The 24,695-nt window shown below is 46.1% G+C and overlaps 1 protein-coding gene and 1 long non-coding RNA gene across 20 annotated transcripts in view; one reads left to right on the forward strand and one right to left on the reverse strand.

Annotated features, from left to right (window-relative positions):
- LOC105725775 (uncharacterized) overlaps positions 1-24,695 on the forward strand; it is a 277,480-nt gene that overhangs the window by 71,134 nt on the left and 181,651 nt on the right. The window lies entirely within an intron of this gene.
- LOC105725745 (small ribosomal subunit protein uS17-like) lies at positions 1,740-2,158 on the reverse strand (the record flags this gene model as incomplete). The annotated part of the gene is made up of 1 exon (XM_021666181.2): positions 1,740-2,158. A coding segment is annotated over one exon (369 nt), but the record flags the coding sequence as incomplete, so codon positions are not given.

Below are 24,695 nucleotides of genomic sequence, written 5' to 3' on the forward strand. Positions count from 1 at the left end.
TCGAGGTGGACATAGCCATAAACAAAGGGGCAAACAAATCTATTCCATCATGGGACTTGCAGCTCCCTTGACTGCTGGCCCATTCTGTCTCAGGCTATACTTGGCACACGGTGAAAGGAGAAGGGCACCAGACCACCAGGTCTCCTGTCATCATCCTGGCCTTGAATATCAGGACCCAAAGGGACCTTTATTTTTAATTTTTAATTTATTTTTTTGAGACAGAGTCTTGCTCTGTCTACCAGGCTGGAGCACAGAGGCATGATCTTAGCTCACGGCAACCTCTGCCTCCCGGGTTCAAGCCATTCTCCTGCCTCAGTCTCCTGAGTAGCTGGGTCTACAGGCAGGCATGCACCACCATGTCCAGGTAATTTTTGTATTTTTATAGAGACAGGGTTTCACCATGTTGGCCGGGCCGGTCTTGAACTTGGCCTCCCAGAGTACTGGAATTGCAGGTGTGAACCACCGTGCATGGCCAGAAGGGACCTTTAAACCCCTAGAGTGCACACAGGTCTTTACAGCTGGGAAAACTGAAGCCCGGAGAGGCCAAGTGGCTTGCTCTAGGGCACACAGCATTAGAGGTAGGATGGGAAACAGAGCTCTTTCCACCATCTGGTCTTTTAATATAGTTTTGTTTGTTTTCACTAATAATTATTGAGTGTCCACTGTGTGTGAGACCTTGGAGACACAGATATGGATGAGTTGCAAGGAGTCCCTATGCCCTTGAAGCCTCGCCATCTAATCTAATGTTGTCCAATTTAACTTTCTGGGTGATAGAATCATTCCATGTGGTACCAACAAACCACTTATGACTGCTGTGATTGAAATGTGCCTGGTGCAACTGAGGCACTTTATCTCATTTAAATTAACTTTATCTCATTTATATTAATTTCAACTTAAGCATCCACATTTGGCCAGTGGCAGCTGTGTGTTGGATATTGTAAGTCTAATCTATGGTCACATGACCACACACACACACACACACACACACACACACACACACACACACTGATATGGTTTGGCTGTGTCCCCACTCAAATCTCATCTTGGATTGTAGTTCCCATAATCCCCATGTGTCTTGGGAGGGAGCTGGTGGGAGGTGATTTAATCATGGGGACATTCACCCTCATGCTGTTCTTGTGATAGTGAGTGAGTTCTCGTTAGATCTGATGGTTTTATAAGGGGCTTTTCTCTTTGGCTCGGCACTTCTCCGTCCTGCCGCTCCATAAAGAAGGACATGTTTATTTCCTCTTCTGCCATGATTGTAAGTTTCCTGACGCCTTCCCAGCCTGCAGAACTGAGAGTCAATTAAATCTCTTTCCTTTATAAACTACCCAGTCTTGGGTATGTCTTTATTAGCAGTATGAGAACAGACTAATACACACACAGTCATGAACTGTGATGAGTGCTGTGAGAGATCAGAGCCACTATACTGTGGGTCCCCAAGATCACTGACAGGTTCCATGAATGATTTCAAATCCTTTACTAGAAGGACTCCCAGAACTCAGAAAACCTGTTATCCTCATGATTATGGTTTATTACAACAGAAGGATTCAGATTAAAAACTGCAAAATAAAAGGGACACAGGGCAGGGAATAGGCTTCCAGTTGTCCTCTCCCAGTGGAATCCTACAAACATGCCTAATTCTCCCACCAATGATGTGCGACAACATGTATAGAGTGTTGCTACCTGTGGAAACTCACCTGAGTCTTGGTGTTCAGGGTTTTTTTTTTTCTTTTGGGAATGAGAAAATAACTTTATTTGATTGTGGGGAGTGGGCCGACGTCCAGCCTCAGAACTTCTGGAACTGCTTCTTGGTGCCGCCAGCCTTGGTGACCTTGAGCATGTTGAAGTGCACAGTCTTGCTCAGGGGCTGACACTCGCCCACTGTCACGATGTCACCGATCTGGACGTCCCTGAAGCAGGGGGACAGGTGTACAGACATGTTCTTGTGGCGCTTCTCGAAGCGGTTGTACTTGCGGATATAGTGCAGGTAGTCTCGGCGAATGACAGTGGTCCTCTGCATCTTCATCTTTGTCACTACGCCAGAAAGGATCCGCCCTTGAATGGAGACTTTACCAGTGAAGGGGCATTTCTTGTCAATGTAGGTGCCCTCAATAGCCTCTTTGGGTGTCTTGAAGCCCAGGAGGTCAGTCACATAGGTGTGGAGTTACCCCATGACTGACCTGACTTAGTCACCAGCCCCTGCAGAAGTCAATGTGATGAAAGGCTCCCACCATAATTACATGGTTACCTAGACTGTCTGGCCTGGTTTGGCCCGAGTACCTAGCTATAAAAAGACTGAGTTAGGGAGGATACTGCAAGAGCTTAGGGTTAATCTCCCAGGAGTCAGGTCAGTCAGGTTCTTTCTTTGGAGCACACATGGGTTTGAACATCCTAAGTCTGCTGAGTTAGCCCTTTAATGCACACTAGAAATCTATTAGGGAGAATAACAGGGGCCTCGAAGCTTGGAGATGTAGAGAAGGTGTTGCTTGTTGCTGACCATTTCGTCTGAGTAAGTTATCACCCTTCTCAGTGGCCTGTTTCTACTGTTAGACTTATTGTAATGTCTCATTTTTCTGTTTATCTGTTTGTTTACTTGTTTTTATCTGTCTCGTTTGCTAAATCAAGAGCTCTGGAAGGGTAATTTGTGTGTCTGTTAAGTTTCCTTAGCTTCCCCAGGCCTTAGCGTACCTAGCACACTGCTTTGCAGGGCCAAGACTAGGAAATGAACCAAGTGAGGCACTGTTCCGGGGTGCAAAATTTAAGGGGGCAACAGAAGCACTGATAAAATTGGTGGGGTGTGGTGGCTCACGCCTGTAATCCCAGCACTTTGGGAGGCCGAGGTGAGTGTATCACGAGGTCAAGAGATCAAGACCATCCTGGCCAACATGGTGAAACCCCGTCTCTACTAAAAATACAAAAATTAGTCAGGCGTGGTGGCATGCGCCTGTGGTCCCAGCTACTCAGGAGGCTGAGGCGGAAGAATCGCTTGAACCCAGGAGGCGGAGGTTTCAGTGAGCCAAGATCACACCACTGCACTCCAGCCTGGCAACAGAGCAAGACTCCATCTCAAAAAAAAAAAATCAATAATCAAGATAAATGATGTTTTGATGTAATATTTTCAGAAATCAAAATTAATGCACAAAATTCAAAAATATCAAAATGTTAAATAAAGAGGGCATATTAGTTTGTTCTCGCATTGCTATAAAGAACTACCTGAGACTGGGCAATTTATAAAGAAAAGAGGTTTAATTGACTTACGGTTCTGCAGGCTTTACAGGAGGCATGGCTTGGGGGCCTCAGGAAACTTACAATCATGGCAGAAGGTGAAAGGGAAGCAAGCATCTCTTACATGACCAGAGAAGGAGGAAGAGAGTGAAGGGGAAGGTACCACACACTTTTAAACAAACAGATCTCATGAGAACTCACTATCATGAGAACAGCAAAGGGGAAATCTGCTCCCATGATCCAATTGCCTCCCAGCAGGCCCCTCTTCCAACATTGTGGATTTCAGTTCCAGATGAGAGTTGGGTGGGGACACAAATCCAAACCATGTCAGATGGAATCAATTTATTGATGATTTACCCCTTGGCCTCAGGGTCCAGTATGGCTTGGTGCAGTTACTGAGCCTGTCTTTATGCGAAAATTTGAGATTTTGTTCATTTTGAGTTTTTTGAATTAATTGTGTTTAAAAAAAAATAGTGCATTAAATGTTTTTTATTTTGAGCACTGAATTTTTTGGTACCCCCGTTGAATTTTGCACTTAATGGAAGTGCCTCATCTGCCTTGCCCTCCTCCTTACTCTGCTGCTTGCTACACAGAAGGCCCTCAAAATATTTATTGGCTAAAGAAGCACTTGCCTATAAGGTGGATGTTGGATTCTCCGTTTTTTCAATGGTGGAAACTCAGGGAAGGCTCAGGGAGGTAAAGCAAGTTGCCTAAGACACAGGAGAGGGGTTGAGATTCATTCTCAGATTGTCTTTCTCTGGAGCCTGGGCATTTATCCACTCTGTTCAGCTGCTTCCCCTTTTCCCTGCCTCTGTGCATTCTAACCTGGAGTGGACCCTCCAAGGGGTCCCTTGCAGGGTGAAGTCTCAGGGCAAAGGAGGCTAGGTCGGGAGCAAGGAGGAAAAAGTTGGGAATTGGAGAGGGTGTAACATTCTTCCAGGCATTGAGATGGAGAAACATGATTGGCACATTCCGGGCGAGACAAAACCCCCGCCTTTGTCACTCACTGTAAATTGTCCCCCAATCACTGGGCTGACAGAGATGGATTTCCAGTCCTCATAGCACAATTAAGCTTTCTCGGGCGTCTCATGGGGGAAGGAGGTAGTTGGTTTACTTGCGAATGCTTGGGGGTAATTTTCTAATGTTCCTTCCACCATTACGAAGGCTCTGCTCCAATCTCTTATCATATGTAATTCCTAATGATTTCTCTGTTATGTCCTGTTTTATTAAAGCGTCATTGAACTATACCCTATTGATTTAGATTTCACAGACAATTGAAATTTAAATTGACTCCAAATTGAATGTCTCCATGTAATCTCTGTTCTGCAATAAAGATAGATAAAATGCTTCTATTTTTGATAACAGGTTATACTGGAGGCACATTTTAATTTTGGGAGGGAAGAAAAAAATATTGACAGAGTCTTGACTTTCTTTGAAAAGTGGCTGATGGTTCAAGGTCCAGGAGGTGGTTTTTTGTCTTTTCTGGAGCATGGTGCTGGAGCTATAGAATTCTGGAATGTCTGGGCTGGCTCACAGGTGGGAGTGGAAGGTGATAGAGTCTGACCCATTAATTAATTAATTAGGTGATCCATCCGCAAATCCATCCATTTCTCCGGTGAGCACAGCATGCTTGGAGTACCAGGTGCAAGGTGCGAGGAAAGAGTGAGCCATAGCTCTCATAATGTGCATGACTCCAAGCTCACGTCATTTGAAGGTTGGGTCTGGGGAGCCACCATGCAAAAAAGAAGGGAGAGACATCATTGCAACCAACCAAAGGATGCTGTCTTTCCACATCTGTCCGCACCCAAGCCGGAATCTTCATAGCAACGTTCTTTCTTTTTTCTAATGGCGAAGGTCAGTGGTTAGGGCTTACAAAGGAATCTGTCCACCCCACCCCATCCCATCCCATGTTTCTCCATTCCACTCCATCCCATCCTGTCCCACCCCTACTTTCATTTTCACTGCCCTTCTCTTCCTTTCTTTACTCTTCCTTTCCCCCATCCCATTCCAGATCTTTCCATCCTTTCCCATCCCTTCTCTTTCCACTCTATCCCTTTCCATCCCATTCCATCTCACTCCATCCCTTCCCACCTCAACCCTTGCCATCCCACCCCATCTCATTTCATCCTATCCCATGCCTTCTCACCCACCCCACCCCCCATCCCATCCCATCTCCTATATTCTGTCAGTCCTGCACGATCCCATTCCACCCCACCCCACCCCACCCAACTCCATTCCCTTCTGCTTTGCTCTAGTCCATTCCATTCCAGTTCACTTCACTTTATTCCATCATTCCCATTCCATCTTATCCCAGTGTATTATGTTTTCTGTACTATTTCATTCCACTTGAATTCACTCCATTCCATTATACTCCATTGCAGTTTATTCCATACAGTCCATCCTTCCCACTTCATCCCTTCCATGCTACCACAATCAATGTCATACCTACTCATCCCATTCATATCTTTCATGCTTCGAAGTATTTACTGTGTGCTTCCAAGATGCCAAGCCCTGAATTTTTCAGGATGAAAAATAGGCTCTGATTTTGGAGACAAAGAACATGTTGCTTGACAAAGTGTCTGTTCCCACCTCTCTGCTGCATCCTTCAGCTTGGTCTGTCACTGAACCCAGGAGCAGGAGGATCTGATGATTGTCCACTCATTGATAAGCAGAACTTTGCTTCTCATTGGGGTATAATTTCGGGGATGTATTGCAGGGAGTCTCAGCAGAAGAGTGAGTGGGAAATCCTTTCCTAAACCTTATCCCTCATTCTTGAGGACTGCACAGGCCAATTTCTCTCATTTGCATTCTCATTGTCCTGTGGAGGTGGGGGGCTTTCCATACCCTAGAGTCTCAGGAGGGACCCAGATGGTCTGCTGAGCTGTGTGTGATTCCCTCCCCTAATGCCCTTTGCTTCTGGTTTGGGTTTCTTCTCCCCACAGGCTGCCCTTTCCCTCCATCTCACTTTCCTGCAGCACATTCTCTGACCAGAAGCTCTTTGGCCATGCTCGGGTGGGATTCCCTCACACGTACCTCCGATCCAGGCTTGAGTCTGCCCTGCCTCATTAAAGGCTGGGTATTTACATGAGCTGCTGCTGCATTTCCACGACCCCAAACCCACCCAGAAGACCCCCTAAGGTACAGCAGGCTCTCTACCTTCTCTTGGCTGCCCCCTCTTCCCCAGCCTTCCCCAGGTCGTCTCCTGCTTGCCCTTGAGTCCCCTGGGCTTGGGGAGTGGGAAGCACCTGGTAGATAATTGCTGCTTAATAAACAAATCAATCCTCATTAGGGGTTGATTGGTCATTAGCCTCATTATCCTGCCAGCAGAGGGCTGGGGAAGTTTTTAGAATGCCAATGCGGAGGGAGACCAGTGCGGACCTGGAATTGAATCCCCATTTTGTGGACAAGACGACATCCAGAGGTGTTCAGAAAGAAGGTGACCTTGACCAGAACTCCTCAGCCTTGGCTGCACATGAGAACCAGTGAGGGAGCCCTAAAAACGCTGATGCCCAGGCTTCACCCAGACCTATAGGTGCACAACCTCTAAGGGAGGGGCCCAGCCATCGCGCTTTGAAAAAGCTCCTCAGGTAATTTTAATGTGCAGCCAAAAAGGCTTGAGAGTTCATTTTTAATCTCTTGAGTGAAGGAAAATTTCAAGTTTGGCCATTGGAGTTTTGCATTACATGGATACTTAATACATTGCAAGGTCCCTGACATCTTGAATCTTCCTCCTCTTCTCCTCCTCCTCCTCCTTTTCTCCTTCTTTCTTCTTTCTTTTTTCTTCTTGAGACAGGGTCTTGCTGTGTTGCCCAGTCTGGTCTCAAACCATCTCCCTGCCTCTCTTCATTTTGGTATTCCGTTAGCTAAGGCAGGTAACAATCTCATCACCAGCCTCCGTGTTGCACTGATATGCACAGGATCTCCTGTTGCCTTCGAAACTCTCCATGATTGCGACATTTGTGGGTGGCTTGTATGCATCTCTGCTTAATGTCTTGCTTTAAACTGAGTTTTAACCCACTTCTTATTCTTCCTTAGTCCATTTCTAAACTCTAATCTTATGGAAGTGTGGGTTTGACATGTTAACTCGCTTGTTTCTCTAACACACAAAAACATAAATATATATGCTAAAAAATTCAAAATATGTTCACGTCTGTATTACCCAAAGTCACTTTGCCGACTACGAGTTATGCTTATACTAAACTTTGGGAAGGACTATTTTCTAGCTTCCAGTTTTTTTCACAAATTAAATAATAAATGCGAAGTTTAAAAAATCGTACAGCTCATTCACGCATGAGATATTGTTATTCCTTCATTACCTACTTCTGATGAACTTTGAAGTATTAAAAGTAGCAGTATGTTTCCAGGAAATCTCTTGATAGAGCCCCTGCAGGGTCTATTTTTGTGTGACTTTTGTTGAGAGGATTCAAGACCAGTTTTACCCCCCAAAACTCCATTTAGGGAAAACCAGATTTCTTATTAAAAATATTAATATTCTTAGATCCATTCAATGCATTTGAAGGAATTTATAAGAAGAAAAAGAAATAATTCAGAAGAGAGATAATCCTTTACATACAAAATGTCCATGGCAGTGTTACATTCAAGTTTGAAAAATATTAAACTGCCCACAAGTCCAATAACATTAGAATGGCTAGTTTAAACACATATTTTCAGTTTAATGAAAGCTGTATTTTATAAGGTCAGAAACCCTCGAAGATCGTAATCCTTGAAGAATTTTAATTTTTACATCTCAACCATTTAGAACAGTGCTTGACACAAATTGAATCCTCAAAAATACTGGTAGAGGTGAGATAATTCATCACAATGATAGTTACCAAGTTTATAATGACATAGAAAACCACTTTATGTGGGAAAAAAAACAAAAACCAGTGTGAAATATAAAACCTAAAAAATTGTCACATCTCTTTTAAAATGTGAACTGGCTTTGTATGTGCAAAAATGAGGTGGATTAGTGAAACTTCCTGCTTATCCAGGCTACACAAGATTCTGTAGCTGCTAATGTGATGTTTGCAAGTAATATTTGTGGCACAAGAAAATGTTTGTGATATGATGTTGGGTAAAAAGTGGGGTGTAAAAAAGTGACGTGTAGTACTGTAGATAATTCCAATTTGTCTGTTACATATATATTAGTTACGTATATATTATATATGTAATTACAGTTATACATTATAATTTATTAATAATTATAATTATGTTATATTTATATATTTTATAATAAAATGTCTAATATAAATATGTGTATATTTATATTAGTTATAAATTATTTCTATATATTTATATTACAAAAATTTATATATTCATATATAATATATAAATAAATATGTATATGTAAATATTTTTATATATTTATTATGCATGTTTAATATTGAATATGTACTTATTGTATATTTTATATACATATATGTATAATATATGTGTATGTGTATATATGTAAGACACACACACAAGACTGGAACTACCCCAAAATATTAGCAGTTGCAGGTAGTGAGACTAGATTTTCTTCTTCCCTCCACATTTCACCTTTTTCCGTTTTCCAATTTCTTTCACATGATGAGCATGTGCTACTTTTATCCAGACAAAAGAAGCAGCAGTAGGTATGTTTGAGACACAGGCGGTGGGGGAGCCAGGGAGAGGCAGTGGCCTGGAGGGATGCTGAAGGAGGAAGGGCTGAGATCACATCTCATCAGCTGGTGCCAGATTGATTGTGCCCAAGTCCACCAGCCTTTCTCCACAAGAAGTTATGGCAGGGCTGGCGGGGAGGAATGTGCATTCTCTGGACCAGGGCATGTTCCCTTGCGGGGACAGCTTCTGCTGGAACAGCAGCCCAGGGGCCCCGCTGAACTCTCCCGGAGGAATGCCTCTTTTCCCTAATTTGCCGGGTCCCTCCAGTCGCTAAGAATGATCGGCAGTAATTAAAACTAAGCTAATAACCTCCTCACTCTTGACATTTCTATGGGGTTTTTGTTCACCATTATCTACATATAGATTAAAAATTGTAATTGGACTGATGATCGGGTTAGAAAAATCAACCATCCTCCAACTTGTCGTTTGCCAGGGACTGACACTTTGAAATTTTATTTAATCTGAGAAAATTGAGTTGAACTCTGGCACCCTGGGAGGGGAGAAAAAAAAAAAAATCCCAGCATTTATCCTTAAGGACCAATACTAGCTAAGAAAATGTTTATGCTCCTGGCAGGCAAGACTGTGGTCCAGATATACACTGGTGCCAGTGGGGTGCTGGCAGCTGCCGTAGGGTACAGCAATCTTGAGGTATGGTGGGGAGGCATCCACAGAGACAGCCACCGAAGGGAAAGAGATGGGACTCCATATGAAGAAGGTTTAGGGAGAGCAGGGCCACCTCCCAGAGACGATTCCTATGTCATTTCATAAGGACTTGGGTTGTTTAAGCCCACCGAGTCCCCGTGTACTGACAGAGTGATGTTATTGGTTTATAATTCTGTGGTTCCAGTCCTCTGCAAAGCTGTGACTAAAGGGCTCCATCTCATATTTTTCTGGTTTCCATAGGCCTTATGTTTATTTTATGTAGTTTTCTTTTTGAGACTAGGGTCTTGCTGTTGAGACCATTGCCTAGGCTGGACTTGAACTCCTGGACTCAAGCAGTCTTCCTTCTTCAGCCTCCCAAGTAGCTGGGGCTTCAGGCTCTTGCCACCACACCCAGCTTTGCTTTCCATAGTTCTTTGCAATACTAAAGCACTTTTGCCCCCACTTTCCTGGGTCTATGAGGCAGTGTTTCTTTATTTCTAGGAGTCAGTGCTCCTGGGAGTCTATGGTATGAGGATCCCAGAAGTCAGTGATGATGATATTGACTTCAAAAGATGGAGAATTGTCAGACTTGCCCAGCTGCTTCTACTATAGAGTCATTAATTTGTCTAAATCAAAGCTCTTAAGCTGATATTAATTCGTAGCTCAAGTCCCCAAGGTGACGGGCCAGATGAATACACAATGTGGCCGTGTCATACCCCTGCTTAATGTACTTGAGTGGGGTCTCATGGCCTCATTGGATTGAGTCCAGTCTCCCGATGATGGCTTCAAAGGCAATTCCAGGTTTGCCTTGTGCATCTCACGCTCTCCAAACTTAGCCTCTGTATCTTCACGCGGACTCTCCCACAACAAATGCTCCCTCTCCCTTTCTTCCTCTCTTCTCCCTCTCTCCCCGCCCCCCCGACTACACGCAGTGCTCTGTCTACTTACTGTTCGTCCCGCTTAGAATTACCCACTCTCCACTCCAGTTCCCCCTCCCCATCACAATTGGCCTGCTTTCATCCACCAACTTTCTATTAATCTATCAGTTTTCGTCTTGGATTCACCCTCTCTGCAGAGTGTTTGTCGTCTTCCCAAGTCTTGTTTTCTGCTTTTCAGCTCCCCATGATGGCTCTGTGACAGCTCTGGTGTGACTCTGCCCACTTCCCAACCCGCATCTCCTTGAAGGCAAGAATGCTTTCTTGTTCACTGTTATATCTCCCAGCCCATGATGCAATATTGAAGGAATGAAAGAATGAGGCAATCTGTGTGCCGAAGACAAGAAACTCATGACTTCTTTAAAACTGTTGGAATAATAAGTACTCATGTATTTACTCACCTCAAAAGGATTTGTTGACTGTTTACTCTGTGCCACATGCGCTGCTGAACCCTGGCGGGCAAGAGACATAGAAACAAGTGGGCGTCGTTTCTGTGGTGTATGGGGGGAAAACAGACCAGAAGACTGATTGAGATTAAAGAGTAGGGGCAAGAACATTCTAGGAGAAGAAACACTTATGAAAAGACTTTGAGGGGCTAGGGGTGGTGGCTCACGCCTGTAATCCCAGCACTTTGGGAGGCTGAGGCGGGGGCAGATCATTTGAGGTCAGGAGTTTGAGACCTGCCTGGTCAACATGGTGAAACCCCGTCTCTACTAAAAATACAAACATTAGTCAGGCGTGGTGGCACCTGCCTGTGGTCCCAGCTACTCAGGAGACTGAGGCACGAGAATCACTTGAATCCGGGAGGCAGAGGTTGCAGGGAGCTGAGATCGGATTGTGCCACTGCACTCCAACCTGGGTGACAGAGTGAGACCCTGTCTGAAAAAAAAAAGAAAAGGGAAAAAAAGACCTTGAAGAAGGAGAGAGACACAATCTTGAAAGAGAAAGGTGCAGTGGGACTGTGGCATTGAGAGATGGGAAGAGGGTACAAAATGAGCTCAGAGTTGTACGCAGCACCAGAGCAGGAAGATCTTGCCGGGTTTCCAGCATGGAGCAGTAGGATTAGCCATGCACTGTGAAAAGACTGTTAAATGAGTAAGTCTGTGTGTAAGCTGCAGGCAGCTGTGTCTCTTTATTCTGAGACTAATCATTTTCATACTTCCTGCTGTCACTTTAATCTTTCCAACACACATTCACCTCCTGGCGTGGACTGTTGGCTTTCATCTGCCTAGAGAGCGTTCCCATTGCCCTTCTCCTAGAAATAGACCCTGCCCACCCTGGCTGCAAAAAGTGGTGAGCTGCATGGCCCAGGGCTGACTAATCACAGCATCCATTCCCTCTGGTGACAGTGATTGGTCTGAGAGGCAAGCACATGACCCAAGCAGAGCCAATGAGAACCCCATCCGTGAGATGGGTAGATGAACCTGGCACACAAGCTCTTTTTCCACTGAGGTTTGTAGGAAGGGTACCAGCCACATTGGAGAAGGTGTGTCTGGAGTAGGAGAGAGTTAAGGCCACTGTGATGCATTGAGGGAAGAACAGAGAAAGGGAGAAACATGATAACGTTCCCTTTGAATGTTTGGACAATTCTATATCCAAACAAATGTTGAGAACCAATGAATCTCTCCTTTCCCCTCTAAGCGTACAGGGGTGTCTATCACTTCCATCCAGATGAGTCACAATTCACTCATCCTGTACCTGATTCCCAGACTTCTCCAGATGCAGTCAGAGAAAGCATCTTGTCTTCATTTTATGGGGGAGGAAACTGAGGCCAGAGGAAACTGAGGCCAAAGAAACTGCCTGAGTTTATGCCTAAAGTTGGTGGTAGAACTGGAATCAATTGACCCATCACCCCTTCTATCAATCAGTCAAATCACAATAACGAATTTAATGCTATGGAAATAGAAGAGGAAAGACCATCTGAACTGTGAGATAAATTCCTGGGAGGTTCTTCCTACCCCAGAGGCTCCATCTGAGAGCATCCCTCCTGTCCAAATGCAGCAGGACTTGCCTTTCTTCTCTTTCAAAGACCTCTCTTTTTTCCCCCACCATAGCACTTAGTTACAGTTGGCAGCAACATCTCCTTTTGGGTGTGGGTTTGTTTGTTCCCCAGTGCAACTGTGAGCACCAGGAGTGCAGGGAAGTGTCTGTTTCTGATCATGATATTTCCTGGGCTTGACATCATGTACAATGAAGAGGAGAAACTCTGAGTATTTGCTGAGAGCACCAGGGAATAGTTGCAGCTTAATCTTCATTTTGGAGAAGACGGAGTGTTAGTATCCAGAGGAGTAGCAGCATTATTCACAATAGCAAAAAGGTGATGGACAATTGAGATAGAATATTACTCAGACATGAAAAGGAATGAAATTCTGATGCACGCTGCAACATAAACAAACCTCGAAGGCATGACGCTATGTGAAATCAGTCAGTTACAAAAGGACAAATACTGAACAATTCCATTCATAGGATGTGCCCAGAGCAGTCAAGTTCATGGAGGCAGATGGTAGAATAGTGGTTGCCAGGGCTGAGGGGAGGAAGAAACGGGTGGTTCGTGTTTGATGTGTACAGAGGTTCTGTTTGGCAAGATGAAAAAATTCTGGAGATGGATGTTGGTGATGGTGGCGAAATAATGAACTTAATGCTCCTGATCTGTGTACTCAAACATGGTTGAAGCAATACATTTTATGTTCGGTATATTTTACCACAATAAATAATGACTTAAAAAGTCTCTAGGCTTCTCAAATCCTTTCCAGGGAATTGAATGAGTGCTTGTTTCTTTATTTGGACAGAACAGAGATGACACAATAATAGAGTGAGGATGATGATGATGATGGTGGTGATGGCGGTGACAGTAATAGGTGCAATAAACTGTGCTCCTGGAATAACCCAGGTTTGATTCAAAGTGCTTCTTATGCATGACCACTGTAAGTCCACCTTCGAGGAGGAGATTATTACCTCTGTCTTAAGAACAGGGAAACTGAGTCTCAGAGAGGTTAAGTGACTTGCCCAAAGCCACACAGCTTAAACCCAAGGCTAGTTGACTTTGAAGCCTATAATCCTAAGCCCGCACCACTCCCCGGCCACTCTACATCTTTATCTTATTTAGAAGGGATAACAGCCACGAGACCCTTTCACTGACAATTCCTCGCTCATTTCCCTCCCAGGGTCACCTTCCAGCTGCAAAGCCACAAAAATCCAACTCCCTTTGTCTCCCCTGGCTCTCACAGAGCTTGGCCAAACCCAGTGCTAAGACTGAGTTGTCAAACAGGAGATAGAAAGAGAGAAAAAGCAATTTCTTCTGTTTCTTGGCTCAATCCTATGCAGTCAATACTGTTAACAGTAAATCAAATATCAGGACTGCATTGACCCAGGAAAAGGCCAAGGAGAAAAAAATTCAGAGCAGAATCCAAAAAAGTAGAAAATACAGTTCAGCCTTAGGCATAAATCATACTTGGAGACCTGAGCCTGCAGCGCCAGCCGCATAGCATGAGCCTGAGCTGCCCCAGCAAGCTGGGCCCCAAAGACTCCTGCTTTTAGCTTTTAAATTTCTGGGTCCCCTGTTTCTGGTAGATCCAGCGGACAGGAAATCACTCAGGAACGGGTTGAGGATATCTGACTTGAGGTTCCTCTGATTTGGGACCTTGCTCCTCAACCCTGGGCTGAGCTGGGAAGGGGATCTGTGGAAAATGACTTTGGAAAAAAGTCCCCTTCAACTGCCCCCCAACCCCGCATTCCTCCTGGAATGCTGATTTTTTTTTTTTTTGAGACAGAGTCTTGCTCTGTCACCCAGGCTGGAGTGCAGTGGCGAATCTCGGCCCATTGCAACCTCCGCCTCCCAGGTTCAAGCGATTCTCCTGCCTCAGCCTCCTGAGTAGCTGGGATTACAGGCGCACACCACCACGCCCGGCTAATTATTGTATTTTCAGTAGAGACGGGGTTTCACCATGTTGGTCAGGCTGGTCTCGAACTCCTGACCTCATGATCCACCTGCCTCAGCCTCCCAAAGTACTGGAATTACAGGCATGAGCCACCGTGCCTTTATCACAGTACTGCATGCCAGCTCCAAAGAGAAAGAGGTCCACATGTTCTAAAAAATATTCAATCTTGTCTGAGCCATGTTGCTGCCTGAACTGTGGCCTCTGTAAATTAATAGAGTCATTCAACAAACATTTTTTAAGCACCCACTGTATGCCAGGAATTGTTCTAAGGCCTTGGAGATTCAGGTGAGAACAAAATAGGCACACATTCCTTATTTCACTGAAGCCACATTTTAGTGAGTGGAGGAAGATGGTAAGACAAGGTTTGCGTAGTATGTTGGAGAGTGATAGATGCTATGAGGAAACGAAGGTAAAATGGGAGTGTGGAGTGTTGGTTGGGCATGGGGAGAGTCCAGCTTAGTTAAGGAAAAGAGACATTTGACCAAAGACTTAAAAGCAGGTGAGGATGTGAGCCCTGGGGGCATCTGGGAGAAGAGTATTTCAGGGACAGGGATCAGCAGGTGCAAAAACGCTGAGGCAGGACATGCCGGGGGCCTTTTGAAAAAAGTGAGATATGGCTGGAGGAAGTGAAGGTGAGGTCCAAGTTGGAGAGGTGACCAAGGGACCAGATCCTGCAGGGCCTCTGGGTGGATGTGAGGACTTTGACTTTCTTCTGGGTGAAGTGGGGATTGTTGGGACATTTGGAACTGGAAAGGGAAAGGGACCTAACCTATTGGGTTTTAGCAATCAATGTTTACTTGTTAGTTTCTTCAGCCATCTGCTCTGACTAGTTAAGGTTATTTAAAAAAAATAGATGGAATTGCATGGCAATTTGTACACTCCTGAGAACCAATCTCTCTGAGAATAACCTCTAATGCCCTGGCACATTCTTGGTCCATAATAAATGCTCAAACATATTACTTGACCATAGCAAAAGGTCTGGGCGGATGTCCGACAAAGAGTTAATGGTGCTTCCTTGGGAGGCTGGCTAGAATGCATGTGGCAAGTAAAGGTTAATTATCCCTTTTATTTCTTTTTGTATTCATCAGATTGTTCTTTCACTTTTTGTAGCTTTTTTTTTTTTTTTTTTTTTTTTAAGGCAAGTTGAATGGGAGGATGAAGACTAGGAGCTCTGTTTTGAGTTCTGTGACCTTGGGTCTCCCACTTGTGATTCTGAGGATTCATTTGCTCATATTTTTCATGAGTTAAGACTAATAGCTGCTTATGAAGTTTTTAAGGGGGAATAACGATGTAAATGGAATACTTTGTCCAGTGCCTGGCATATAGGAGATACCCAATCAATGCTGATTTTAGTTTGCAAGGAGCCATGTAAGGTTTTCAAGGAGAGAAGTAAAGGGAAAATATCTGGGTTTTAGAAAGAAGCTCAAAGGGGTGTCCACGCTGGTTTCTAACTATTGCTCTAAGCAAGTTTGGCCTCCTCCCTCTCCCTGGGCAGCTAGGGGCAGCTGGCCATTCCTTCTCCCCCTGCTTTCCCTACCCCAGCCTAGTCTTCTCCACTTTTCCTGGCGAGAGCCAACCACTTGCCTAGCAGGCCTCCCAGCAAACAAAGGACTTCTTTGAGGGAAGAAGCCACATTACCCATAAAAAATCAATAGAGTCTTTTTCCAGGCAAATTTCAGAGACTTGTAAGAAGAAGAAGCCTGGAAGCTTGTCTCCCAGTCAGCGTAGGAATCTCTTGCACAGCATTTGGCTATGGGGCCCTCAAAGTGGACACCTGTTCCTATCTCCTTTTTAGCAACTGCTCCTCTTTCTGATAACAGCGTGCCATTTTCCTTGAGCCATCTCTGGCCGTGCCAAGCCCAACAACATGGGTAGAGCTGACTCCTCCTCCATCACTGGAGGTAGGCATGGCCAGTGAGCCAGGTCTGAGCCAATCAGAGTACTGCTTGGCTCAGACCTGGTTCTGAGCCGAGGTTCTGAGCCAATCACTATCGTCTGCCCTCAGACTACAGTGATTGGTTCAGAGATGAGACTCAAGGCCTGATATAGCCAATGAGGGCCAGCTGCAGGATTTTGGTTCACTCTGATGATGTAACAGGCAGAGTGGTCTGGGATATGCTGCAGTATAACTAATAGCTCCTAAATTCACAGTTACAGTGGCTCAGGTTTTTAAATATTAATTTATTAATTTTTATTTTTATTTCAACAGGTTTTTGGGGAGCAGGTGGTGTTTGGTTACATAAGTTCTTTAGTGGTGATTTCTGAGATTTTGGTGCACCCATCACCCCAGCAGTGTACACTGTACCCAATGTGTGGTCTTTTATCCCTCACTCCCTCCCACCCTTTCCCCTGGGTCTCCAAAGTTCATTCTATCATTTTTATGTCTGTGCATCCTCATAGCTAAGCTATCACTTATGAATGAGAACATACGATGTTTGGTTTTTCCATTCCTGAGTTAACTTCACTTAGAATAATGGTCTCCAGTTCCATCCAGGTTGCTGTAAATGTTTTGATTTCATTCCTCTTTATGGCTGAGTAGTATTCCATGGTATATATACATCTATATGTCACATTTAAAAAAATCCATTCGTTGATTGATGATCATTTGGGCTGGTTCTACATTTTTGCAATTGCAAATTGTGCTGCTATAAACATGCGTGTGCAAGTATCTTTTTTGTATAATGACTATTTTTCCTCTGGTAGATACCCAGTAGTAGGATTGCTGGATCAAATAGTAGCTCTACTTTTAGTTCTTTAAGGAATCTAGTGGTTCAGGTTTTTGTTTGTTTGTTTTTGAGGCGATGTCTCACTGGCGTGCACTGCAACCTCTGCCTCCATTCAAGCGATTCTTCTGCCTCAGCAGGAGTAACTGAGATTACAGGAGCCCACCAACACACCTGGCTAATTTTTTACATTTTTAGTAGAGATGGGGTTTCACCATGTTGGCCAGGCTGGTCTCAAACTCCTGACCTTGGGTGATCCTCCCACCTCAGTCTCCCAAAGTTCTGGGATTACAGGCAGGAGCCACCGTGCCCAGCCTGGCTCGGATTTTAATGGCACAGAGCAGCCAAGGTTGATTCCCTGCTTGTGCTCTGTGTACATGGCGTACGCCTCCAGCAAAAACAAAGGGCAAAAACTGAGTCTTCACCAGCCAAACTGGTGAAGACTCTGCTCCACATCCTCCTCACCCACGGACTCAGGCTGATGGAGACTCTACCACCTGGAACATTATCAGTTGTCACGGCAGCGGGGAAGGGAACATGCAATCAGATGAGTCTGATTTCACATCTCGACTTTGCTGTTGAAGGCCAGGGACATGCCCGGTACATAGTTAGTACTTAGCTCTGAGAGTATTGATTTTCCCCCATCCAGTGTCTTCAGCCCTATTCGTTGTGTATTCAACCGGGATTTTCAAGACTTGACTCAAACACCTGCCTCTTCAAGATTCCTTCTCAAACTCATCTCATGGCTAGCACCTCTCCATCATCTTAGCACGGAGGGAAGCACAAAGTAGGGGCTGTGCCCAGTGCCCCTTCAGTGTCTAGCAAAGGCTTAAGCACTCAGTACGTGCTACGCTCAGTGTCAGCCAAGGAGCTTTGCAGTGTCAGGCACAATAGTGGATACTATTCTCTATACCAACCACAGTGTCCATCCCAGGACCAAGCACATAGTGTGCTCTTTCTTTGCTGTTTCCTCTCCCTCAGTGTTTCTAGCAGTGTATCTCCAGGAAGTTATTCCCCAGGACACTTCCTCCAGGTCCTCACTCAACCTCTCGCACCTTGGGAGCTGGAGGGTTGTAACCTGGAGCTGCCATCAGGGTTCAGTTGGCTGAAATAGGTGGGGCGGGGCAAGTGGGCCTTGAAGAGATGGTCCAGGGCTGTCCTTCCCTGTGGAGGTCATCTGGGGTCAGTGAGCAGCGACTTGGCTTATGCATTTCCTCCCAGGGCCCCAGACAAAGCGAGAGTCCTTGGCAATGCGGTTACCTTGACAACTCTTTGTGTTGGAGAGTGGGAGAAAGAGGGAGAGGGAGGCATCTCTGGGAAGAGGGGTGGCTGCTGGGGGACAGGGGAGGAGCTGGAGGAGAAATCCACCTTTAAAAGAGAAGGGAGGAATGACTCCACTTCTGGGCAGAAGGAAGGTGTCTTCATGGTGTAGGATGGAGGCTGGTCTGGGTAGGACATCCTGTGGCTCCTTCTCACCCCATCTAGAAATTCTGCCAGCAGTCTTAACATCCAGAGGACTGGGCTTGAGTCCCAGCCCTTCTTCTAACTTGCTGTGTGACCTTGTGCAAGTTACTTTCCCTCTCTGAATCTGAATTTCCTCTTGTATAACATGGGGATGATAATCCCCAAGGCGAGTGTGAGCATTAGCTGAGCATTTCGGTAAATGAATAGTGGTAAAATAATAGCCCCTAATGAGTGTTAACTTCCTGGGGGCCATTATTCATTCTTTTCTTACTGGTAACCTGGGCTTAGGCAAGTGACTCCCCTACCCTAGTCAGTCTCTACCCAAAAAGATTGTGGAATTTCTATGGAACTTGCCAGGAGCTAAGTGGGTGCTGCTGGTAGCTGTTGTTACTGATGTTCCTGCCAGACTCTTGACGTTGGCGGTGGGGGTGAGGGTGTCAACTTTACTGGAATTATTAATTCAGAATATTATGGGTCATAATTGTGCAGATGAGACTGATGCTCAGAGACAGGTGGGGAGTCTGAGGTGTGCTTGAGGAAGAGACCTGGGAGAGGTGACCAGCATGAGGGACACTACGTTGCCCATCCCTCTGCATTCTGTGCTCCAGGCCCCCCTAGAGCCCCAGGACTTATCCTGCCCACATCCTGTCATGCAAGCCCAAAAGCCAGCCTCTCTTCCTGGCTGCCCAGGGCTGCTGAGACATAGCAAGGTGGGCATCTGAGGTGTTAGTGGGAGACTGTTGCGGTAGGAGTGGGAACCCTGGCTTCCTGAGAGCAGGAATGTGGACATGTGGGACCCTTTTGCTAGGATGGGGCTGGGTGGAGTCTCTCTCCTGCCTGAGGTGCCCCACCCATCACTCGCTGAGGCCTGAGCCCTTCAGCCACCATCTGGGGGATGTGGTCACGTTGGAGGATCGTGCTCCCTGCTGTAAGCTGGCAGCCTGTTTATCAGTCTGGCCTAAAAGGTTCAGCTTTTCCAGATCCTGATTTGCCCCAGAAAATGAGCACATGGAGTCTTGACACTCACTGGGACCTCGCTTATCTCCCCAGAGCCCTTCTGTCTGTCTCTCTCCTGCCTTGAGGAGCTGTCCTGTCCCTGGACAGATAGACTCTGAGGATCTGCCCGGAAAGACCCCTTGGGCTCTGACCCTGAACGGTTTCTGATTGCTGGAAGGGATGCACCTCTCAACACCTAACTGTTACCTGGGGGCAGGGGCAAACAGGAAGTGCTTCTAGTGGTCAGAGGGCTGGAGGAGTGAGGGGTGGGGGACTGCCTGGGGGAGGTGGCATACTTCTGGAACAGAGAAAAGACAACAGTAGGTGTCAGAGCCAGGTCCTTTCAAGACACTGTTCATTTAATCTCTATGGTAACTTGATGAGGTGGACAGTGATTATCTCCATTTTACAGATGAGCAAACTGGGGCTCAGAGAGGTCAGGGACTGGATCCCTGGTGGTCCAGAGGCCAAAGAGGCCAGGTTTGAAGCTGGGCCTGTTTGAGCCAAACCTGGGGCTTGTTTCATTCTGCACTGCTGCAACCCAAGATGTGCATATCCAAGCGGAAGATGTAGGCAGTTTAGAGAGCGTAACATTGGAGATTCAGGAGGAGTCTGGGTAAGGAGAGTGGAGGGCTTGAGAGGAGCCGTACTAGCTGGTAGGGGGCAGATGGGAGAAGAGTTTGTATTTAATGCCGTGGAAAATCTGATGATGCCACTCTACCTGCATAAAACCCTCAGTGGCTCCCCAGTACCCATGCAAATGCCATAAATCCTCACCAAGGCCTTCAAGACCGCCTTGGCCCTGCTTCCCTCAGCAGCCTCATCTCTCCCTGTGCTGGTACATGCTCACTTCATCCCCTGAAGGTCCTCAGTCCCACTCTAGGACCTTTGCCTACCAATCCCTTCTCTCTGGAACATTCTGCCCCACTCCTCTGGATGGCTCACTGCCCCCCAACTCATTCTTCTCATCTCCACCTAAATGTCGTCTCCTCCAGGAAGACTTCCTTGATCTCCTGAATGCTCACAGCCACCTCGGCTTTCCTGCCACTCTGATTGAATTATTATAAATTTAGTATCTGTTCCATAACCCCCTGCCTGTCCCCACCTTGGTCTGTGAGCCCCATGAAATGCAAAAACCAAGTCTGTTTATCACTGAATCCTTAGTGCCAAGAATGGATGGTGCTGGCACACAGCAGATACCCAACAGAAATTTATTTAATAAATGCATGAATAAAGAATGAATGAGATGGGTCGGGACTCACACCTGTAATTCCAGCACTTTGGGAGGCTGAGGTGGGTGGATTATGAGGTCAAGAGATCGAGACCATCCTGCTCAACAAGGTGAAACCCCATCTCTACTAAAAATAGAAAAATTAGCTGGGCATGGTGGTGCGTGCCTGTAGTCCCAGCTACTCGGGAGGCTGAGGCAGAAGAATTGCTTGAACCCAGGAGACGGAGGTTGCGGTGAGCCGAGATGGCACCATTGCACTCCAGTCTGGGTAACAACAGCGAAACTCCGTCTCAAAAAAAAAAAAAAAAAAAAAAAAATATATATATATATATATATATAAATTAGCCGGGTGTGGTGGCACACGGCTGTAGTCCCAGCTATTCGGGAGGCTGAGGCAGGAGAATCACTTGAACCTGAGAGGCAGAGATTGCAGTGAGCCGAGATCACACTACTGCACTCCAGCCTGTGTGACAGAGCAAGACTCCGTCTCAAAAAAATAAAAATAAAAAAAGAATGAGGTAAGAAACCAGTGAAATTCTTGGTAGGAAGAGAAAATGGACAGAAATTGGCCGGTGGTGGGGCAGGATCGGGGCAGAAGGAATCCTGATTCAGACGGGATGTCACCCCACTGTGCCTCAAGCCCCCAAAGTGGCCCCCATTTCAACTCACCTTCTCTGTCCTTTTCGTGGAGGTGGGGAGGGGACTTGGCTGGGTCCCTGAAGACATCCCTGCCTTACTCCTACCTCCTTTTCCCTCAGCCTCCATCTGTGGACTGGAACTCCAGGTGCCTTAGGGGCACTCCCCAGCCCTGCAGCCTGCCAGGGGCATCGATTGCTGGAGAACATCCTAATGGAAATCTCTCCAGCCATTTTTTTGTTTCTATGAGGAATTAGCAACTACAAAGTGCTGTTTTGCAAATGGGTGGCCCTAAGAGGCCGCTTTCCCAGGGCTTCGGTGATCACCAGGAAGACCCTCAGTTATTGAGCACCTGCTGTGTGCATTTTCCATGAACAGTTTCTGTTGTTTACCACCAGCTTGTGTGGTTGGTAATTTCATTCTCTCCACTTTATGAATGGAGGGAATCAGAATTCAGAGAGAAGAGATTTGCTGCAGTCATTCACTGGAGAAGGTGGGAAATGGTGTTCATGTCAAGGTCCGTCCCACTATGAAGTCCCTGAGTGGACTTCAGACTTCGGGGTGGGCACAGGATCCGGCTGCTGAGGTTCAGGTGCGATTCCTCCACGAACATCTACATCATCTGGGACAAAGGGCTCCGACTTGCTGTGCCTTAGCTTCATTGTCTGTACAATGGGTACAATAATAGTAACCACTTCCCTGGGTCATTGTGAAAAGTTGATAGTTGAGAAAATATTTAAAGTATTTGGCACAACATCGTATGTTCTCGCTCATAAATGGGAGCTAAGCTATAAGGACGCAAAAGCATAAGAATGACATAATGGACTTTGGGGACTCAGTGGAAAACGGTGGAATTGGGTGCAGTGTCTACTGTTTGGGTGATGGTGCACCAAAATCTCACAGATCACCATGAAAGAACTCTCTCATGTAGCCATAACACCACCTGTTCCCCAGTAACCTATGGAAATTAAAAAAATAATTTAAAAATGAAATGTTTGGCACAGAGCATCAGACACAGAGTCCAGTCAGGTTAGCAATTTGCATTAAATTAAACCAGTCTTGTTAGGTGCTTACTAGATGCTGGGGCTACAGCAGGGGAACAGGGCTGAGCCCCCCACCCTCATGACCTTACATTCTGGTATTGCCACATGCCACAAGGCATTCATCTCTGAGCCTTGAACCATGTCTATATGCACCCATTCCACAAATGTTAGTTGAATGTCTAGTATGTGCCAGGCCAGGTAAGGAGGAGTAAGATGCTGCCTGTCCCTGCAGGTAGAAGACAGGTAGGAGGCAGGGGTCTGAGATGAAATAGAACTCCAAGGAAATGTGTGTTGGGATTACGATTTGGGAAGGAGAGTGTCAGACAGAACCTCCAGTGGTCATTAGAGAGGGGAGTGTCATCCAGGCGCAGGACACAGAACATGCAAAGGGCTGGAGTCAAATTAAACTCAGTGGCTGTTGGACTCCTTCCCTAAACTCTGCAAATAGGGTGTGATCAGGGGCACGACAGTTTTAATCCTGATCGGCTGTGAACTTGGTCCTCTTTAAATTCATTACCTGTATCCTCTCATTTAATCTGCACAAACAGTCCTGTAGTTATTGTTATAAATGTTTAGGGATAGAGTCTTGTTTCTTATTTTATAGGAGCAGAGAGGTGAACTGCTGTGTCCAAAGTCATCCAGTTATCAGGTTGCCAGGTTTGCAAGCACAAACACAATACCACAGCATTCCCAGTTAAAAGTGAATTTCAGATGAACAATGAGTGGTTTTTTTTTAAAGGATAAATCTATCCCCTAGAGAACTTAGATATACTAAAAAATTATTTGCTACCAAGCTTTTGGAAACCCCACCTTGTTTTTTTTCTTTTCTTTTTCTTTTCTTTCTTTCTTTTTTTTTTTTAAGACAGAGTCTGGCTTTGTTGCTCAGGCTAGAGTGCAGTGGCACAATCTCAGCTCACCGGAACCTCTGCCTCCCGGGTTCAAGCGATTCTCCTCCCTCAATCTCCCGAGTAGCTGGGATTACAGGCACCCGCCACCACACCCAGCTAATTTTTGTATTACAGTAGACACGAGATTTCACCATGTTGGCCAGGCTGGTCTCGAACCTCTGACCTCAGGTGATCACCTGCCTTGGCCTCCCAAATTGTTGGATTACAGGCGAGAGCCACCACGCCTGGCCCCCACCCCATTTCTGTAACTAATTTGGCCTTTTTTTTTTTTTCTTGAAAATAAAGGTGGTTGTAATTATGATCTGGACGCACCAGGCTCTGTGCTAAGTGTTCTGCATAGAATATCTTGAGCTTCGCACTAAAAGCAAGTCGCGGGGGGGCCCACTTGCGCCCTCTGAGCCCGCCCGGTAGCCCGCAGTTCTGTAAATAGCCACGAGGTGTCGCCCTCTGCCCGCGGTACCCTGGCGGCGGTGGAGGCGGCCGGGCGCGCGCGGCCCATTCATCACCGCGCGGCCGCGGCGCGCAGACAATGCGGGGAGCGGCCCTAGCCCGAGCCCGCGCGGCTGTCGGTACAAAGGATGCGCTGTTAACACGTGTACGGTAGTGGACTCCCTCACGGCCTCCTCCCCGGCCACCCGCTCCCAGCCTGACGGATGGCTGGAGCCATCCATCTACATCACGTCATGGGCGATGAGTCTCCCCCTCCGTCCAGTCCGTCTGGCCGTCCAGGGCCAGCCACGGCCAAGGCCGTATGCCCTACTCTGGCAGCCCCCACTCCCTTCCCCTCTGCGGAAGGAGCCTCGTGCAGAGTCAGGCAGACGGCATGCTGGACCCCAGCCGTGCTGTCTCCTTGATTTTCATGCAAGACGATGTGGCTCTTTATTAGCCCATCCTGCAGAGGAGGAAACGGAGGCTTGGAGCTGGGAAACCTTTATTCTAAGATCATACGGCTCTGGGTTTTGCCCTAGCTGGATTTTTTTTCTTACAGCTTTGTTGAAACTATGATTCTTATATCATAGAATTCACACATGTGAAGTGTACATTTCAATTGTTTTTGTATATTCACATAGTTCTGCAACTATCACCACAATTCAATTTTACAGTATTTTAGTAAATTCCCAGAGAAATCTTCTACCTGGTAGCAATCCCTTCAGCCCTTGGCAGTCATTAATCGACTCTCTATCTGTGTAGCTCCTAGACATCTCATGTAAATGGAATCCTGTAACATGTGGCCTTTGGTGCCTGGCTTATTTCACTTAGTATAATTTCAAGGTTCACTTGTCTTGCAATGTGCATTAGTACTGCATTCCT

The sequence above is a fragment of the Aotus nancymaae genome, unplaced genomic scaffold (assembly GCF_030222135.1).
Source record: "Aotus nancymaae isolate 86718 unplaced genomic scaffold, 86718_ANA_hifiasm-v0.15.2.pri h1tg000076l, whole genome shotgun sequence".
NCBI classification, from domain to species: Eukaryota; Metazoa; Chordata; class Mammalia; order Primates; family Aotidae; genus Aotus; species Aotus nancymaae.